Source organism: Cariama cristata, unplaced genomic scaffold, assembly GCF_000690535.1.
Source record: "Cariama cristata isolate BGI_N322 unplaced genomic scaffold, ASM69053v1 scaffold14510, whole genome shotgun sequence".
Lineage (NCBI taxonomy): Eukaryota > Metazoa > Chordata > Aves > Cariamiformes > Cariamidae > Cariama > Cariama cristata.
In genome coordinates, this window is record NW_009594169.1 from 19,910 (window position 1) to 24,261 (window position 4,352).

Sequence of the window (4,352 nt, forward strand, 5' to 3'; positions counted from 1 at the left end):
CCACCCATCATCCAGGAACCGCAGCACCTCTGCCTTGGTGGGGACCTGCAAGTCGACGGATGCGATGCAGTTGTCGGAGGGTTTTGCACGCGAGGCATCAACCAGCTGCACCCCAAGGTTTCCCTGCAGGTACCGCACCACTTGAGCCATCTCTTCGGGTGTCAGATCGGCAAAGACCAGGCTCTGGCCATCATCGCTGTCCTCCTGCTCCGGGCGCTGGTGCTGGCAGGTGCTGGGGGCCCTTCCTCTGGTCAGCAACACACAGACTAAAGCAAATATTGTGGCTAAAGCCAGAACGAGGAGGACGAGCAGAGTTTTCATGTGCATGCCCGCTGCTGGTCCTGAGGCATTCACAGCAGCTTTCAGAGCAGGCTTTCTAGCTGCTGCCCATCATCGCTGTCCTCCTGCTCCGGGCGCTGGTGCTGGCAGGTGCTGGGGGCCCTTCCTCTGGTCAGCAACACACAGACTAAAGCAAATATTGTGGCTAAAGCCAGAACGAGGAGGACGAGCAGAGTTTTCATGTGCATGCCCGCTGCTGGTCCTGAGGCATTCACAGCAGCTTTCAGAGCAGGCTTTCTAGCTGCTGCCTCTGTCAGTTTACGCTGCACTGGATGGATTAGCACGGAAAGTACAAAAGACTGGGAGAGGCTAGGGGAGGAGATCTGAAATTCGTGGTGACCAGAAAGGGCAGATCTCCTCTCTCAGCTGCAGCCTTCTCTGTCCTCCTGCACAAGCAGTGCCCTGAAAGAACTAGTGGAGATGTAGGGTCAGTGACTCAGACAAGTTTCACGTAATTCTGTTACTTTTTCAGTCCAACCTAGCTTCCTGAGGCTGCCTGTAAAAACGAAGATCCTGCAGTCAGCCTGAGGTGGCTGGGACCACTGTGAGGCTCTGACAAGCTGGGAATTGTTGTCACACTGTAGAATTTCACCTCTTTGCAACTCACCGAATTTCCTTGTTTATCAGGCTGCTTCCTTGTAAACATTCTCCCTGGCAGCACGATTCCAAGCTTGGAGTTACTTTTTATTCTATTTTTTTAAATCTTCCACATGGAAGCCTTTGCTGAAAACACATCCATCTGTGTAGTAGTAGAAAAAGGTTGGCAGGCACGGAGAGATGCAGTTCAGGATGAAATTCAGGCCCCAACGTGCTGTGAACAACTAGCTCTTAGTTTGCACCTCTGAACATCTATGAACTAATTAATCCCCCAGCATTCCACTGAAACAAGATCACGCAGCTTTTGCCTCTGCCTCCAATTCAAAGATAAACTGAGGTGCAGCTTCTAAGAAGTTCCCTCAAGGACAAAACCACCCCCAACCTGCAGCATCCAAGCAGGCAGTCAATGGTAGCCCCTACCTGAGCTGCCAGGCTACCATTGCCCAGGCTGAGGAGCCACCTCCAGGATTTCTACCCAAGGCTGAGACAACTGCCCTCTGCCAGACCCACCAAAGGTCTCTCTGCTGGTCTCATAGCACTGTTGAAAGGCCTTCGCAGAACGAGGTAGCCAGACAACAGGACTCGGTGCTGCATCCTGCCATGCTGCAGATGCTTGGAGTAGACAAGACACACCACTAGCTACAATACTTGCCTGTCCCTGAGCTGGTGCTGAGAAGCACAAGGCATCCAAGAGAACCAGGGTTGGAGATTCAACTCAACATTTCCATTCCAGCTGCCAGGCTCACCTCACTTCTCCCTGGCCTTCTCTTCCTCCTCCCATCAGAGTTTCCTGGTGGGAGACAGCCCCCCCCAGCCTCAGCACTGCCCCTAGTTCTTCCTCTGCAGCAGATCTTGCCCTGGAATCAGCCCCTCTGCGGTCCTCCGGCCATGCTTACCAGACACCACACTGGCAGGCAGAAGGCCACGTTGCCATAGGACACAGTCCATTATCCTCCCCACCACTGGCAGTCCTCCTCCCATCAGAGTTTCCTGGTGGGAGACAGCCCCCCCCAGCCTCAGCACTGCCCCTAGTTCTTCCTCTGCAGCAGATCTTGCCCTGGAATCAGCCCCTCTGCGGTCCTCCGGCCATGCTTACCAGACACCACACTGGCAGGCAGAAGGCCACGTTGCCATAGGACACAGTCCATTATCCTCCCCACCACTGGCAGCCTCAGCCTTCTTTAGCCGAGGCTGCAGCTGTGTAGCCCAAGAACACACGTGTCCACTCCCTGCCAGCATGCGTCATCTCTGCCTCACTGCCCGTTGTGCCAGCAAAGCCTGCAGAGCCACTGCAGTCAATTCATGTGGCAGAAGAGGGGCTCACTCTGTGGCACGGACACAAGCAATGGGAAGAGACAGGACAGAGAGCCTTGGCTACATGAGATGCAACAGCTACAGGTTTCAGAGGCATCCTGCTCTCATCGACTTCCAACTGGCCTCCAGTGGCACAATCAGATGCCTCTGACTACCCTCAAATTAAGGAAAGAAGCGCTGACTTCCAAGTCAGTCTTTTAATCCACGAAGTCAACTAGGCTTCGAGGATCACTTGGGGTTAGGCTTGAAAGAAAAATTCCCTTTTGGCGTAAGCCTGGAACATGGTATCCATTTCACTCGGAGTGCAGAGCTGAAGCGCTGTTACCCCAGTTAAGGTTTAGAGCAGAGCCAGGACATTCCTCCTACCTCCCAGGAATTTAACAACTGTTCTGCTGCAACACGCACCTACACAGCTAAGCCGAGACTACTGCACGAACCTCTGAGGCTGCACGCACAATGCTCACAATATTTCCTTAAAGAATTACAAGAAGAGCAGACCATTCAGTTTTGACTTCGCCCCTTGGTTTTGCATGCTAAGTCCCTAAAAGTCAAGGCATAGGTTGCAATTACAGATGGTAATTTTCTAAGCAGCACAGCAGTAGTTTAAGAGAACTGGATAAACTCCACAGGCCTTACTGCCCCACAAATCACAACTCAACCCTGCAGCTTGCCTGGGAGATGTCTGAAAATAAAGTGTGGGAACACTCTTAGTTCTGTGCATGTTGGGTGTTTGGAAAAGAGAAATCCTAACCTGTAAAGACAACCCCAGGACAAACCAATCCACAGCACACACCCCAGGTCTGCAGGATACAGATGACACAAACGAAGCTTTCTGCACTGCCTCTGTCCCACTACAGGGTATGTGCCATGGATACCATGTCTAATACCGTGTTATTTAACACCGTCCATTTCTGCTGTACTTTTCAAGCTGAGAACTTTTAAAGCCTATTATAAGCAACACAAGAATCAGCCTGCACTTTCTGGGAGCTCTGTTTCAGAATGAACAGAACAGCCCTAACTCCATCTCCATCTTGCAGCAGAAATTTCAGGAAGCAGAGTAATTAACTGAGCCTGCAGAGCCAGGAAACCTGTGTCAATACCTTACTGATGGAAAGCAATCAGGGATTTTTAAGGGCCATAAATACCAGTGAATTGCTTGTGTACCTTCTCCAAAAGAAGCCTGAAGCAGCTTAAAGCTAACCTAGAATTTTAAAAATTACATGTCTCACTAACAGCAGCATAACTTGTTTATGACCTGTCTGGTGCACATACCTCTTCCCACAACTCAGCTCCCCAGTCTGATTAGCCCATCACTCTGACCAACACCTAACATGGAGAATTCACATCCTACCGATGTTTATTTTGGCTACACAGTTGCTTTTAGGTACTGCCCATCAGTATATCTTATATTTGCTAAATTGTCCGCATCTCTCAAACAAAGCAAGGAAGAGAGGAGTTTGCTGGTTTCTGCTTGCACAGAGATGTAGAGGTGGCAAAAAATAGTCTCTGAAATTTATAGAAACCAAACCCAGAGACAGACAGCTTTTGGCTCACGGAAACTCGGAGTCAGTGACTACCAGACAGCTGGGTAAAGAGCATGGTACAGAAAACCCTTTGCCAGCAAGCCTGACATAGGGAAGTCTTAAGCATACCCCAAGCCAGACCTCAGACTTTGGAAAACTCCCATTCGTCTCATAGGGTCAGCTTGTGTAAAACAGAACAGTGGAAACTGCTTGACCCTTACCCATGCCGGCTGCGTTTTTGGCAGTGTTTGCGTCTGTAGCCAACTGCTGTGCCTTTATTCTCCTCTCAAAGTTTTAACGGTCACTGCATATAAGCTGGGATGTCTCAAGAACCTGCAAATTAGAGCCCCGACGGCACACTGCCACTTCTCCTGGAGAGCAAAGCAGAAACCCCTGCACGGAGACTGAGGGGTGAAGATCACGGACAACAAACCCTCCCCAGCTCCTGCGGATGAACCACGCTCCCTGCCAAGACAACTGTCCTGGATGCTCCGTCCTTCCCAGCGCGGCTGGCACAGGCCCCCGGGAGCTCCGCCGCTCCCGGCCGCGGTGAGCAGGCACCCCTCACGCCGCACCGCG

At 51.4% G+C, this 4,352-nt stretch overlaps 1 protein-coding gene across 1 annotated transcript in view; it reads right to left on the reverse strand.

Annotated features, from left to right (window-relative positions):
* Positions 1 to 327, reverse strand: part of LOC104159224 (membrane primary amine oxidase-like) — a 3,338-nt gene extending 3,011 nt beyond the window's left edge. The window contains 2 exon segments of the mRNA XM_009697077.1: positions 1 to 3; positions 6 to 327. The exon segment at positions 1 to 3 is cut by the window's left edge and continues 500 nt beyond it. Of these exon segments, the coding sequence (XP_009695379.1) occupies positions 1 to 3; positions 6 to 327 (325 nt within the window).
* Positions 328 to 4,352: the final 4,025 nt, after the last annotated feature.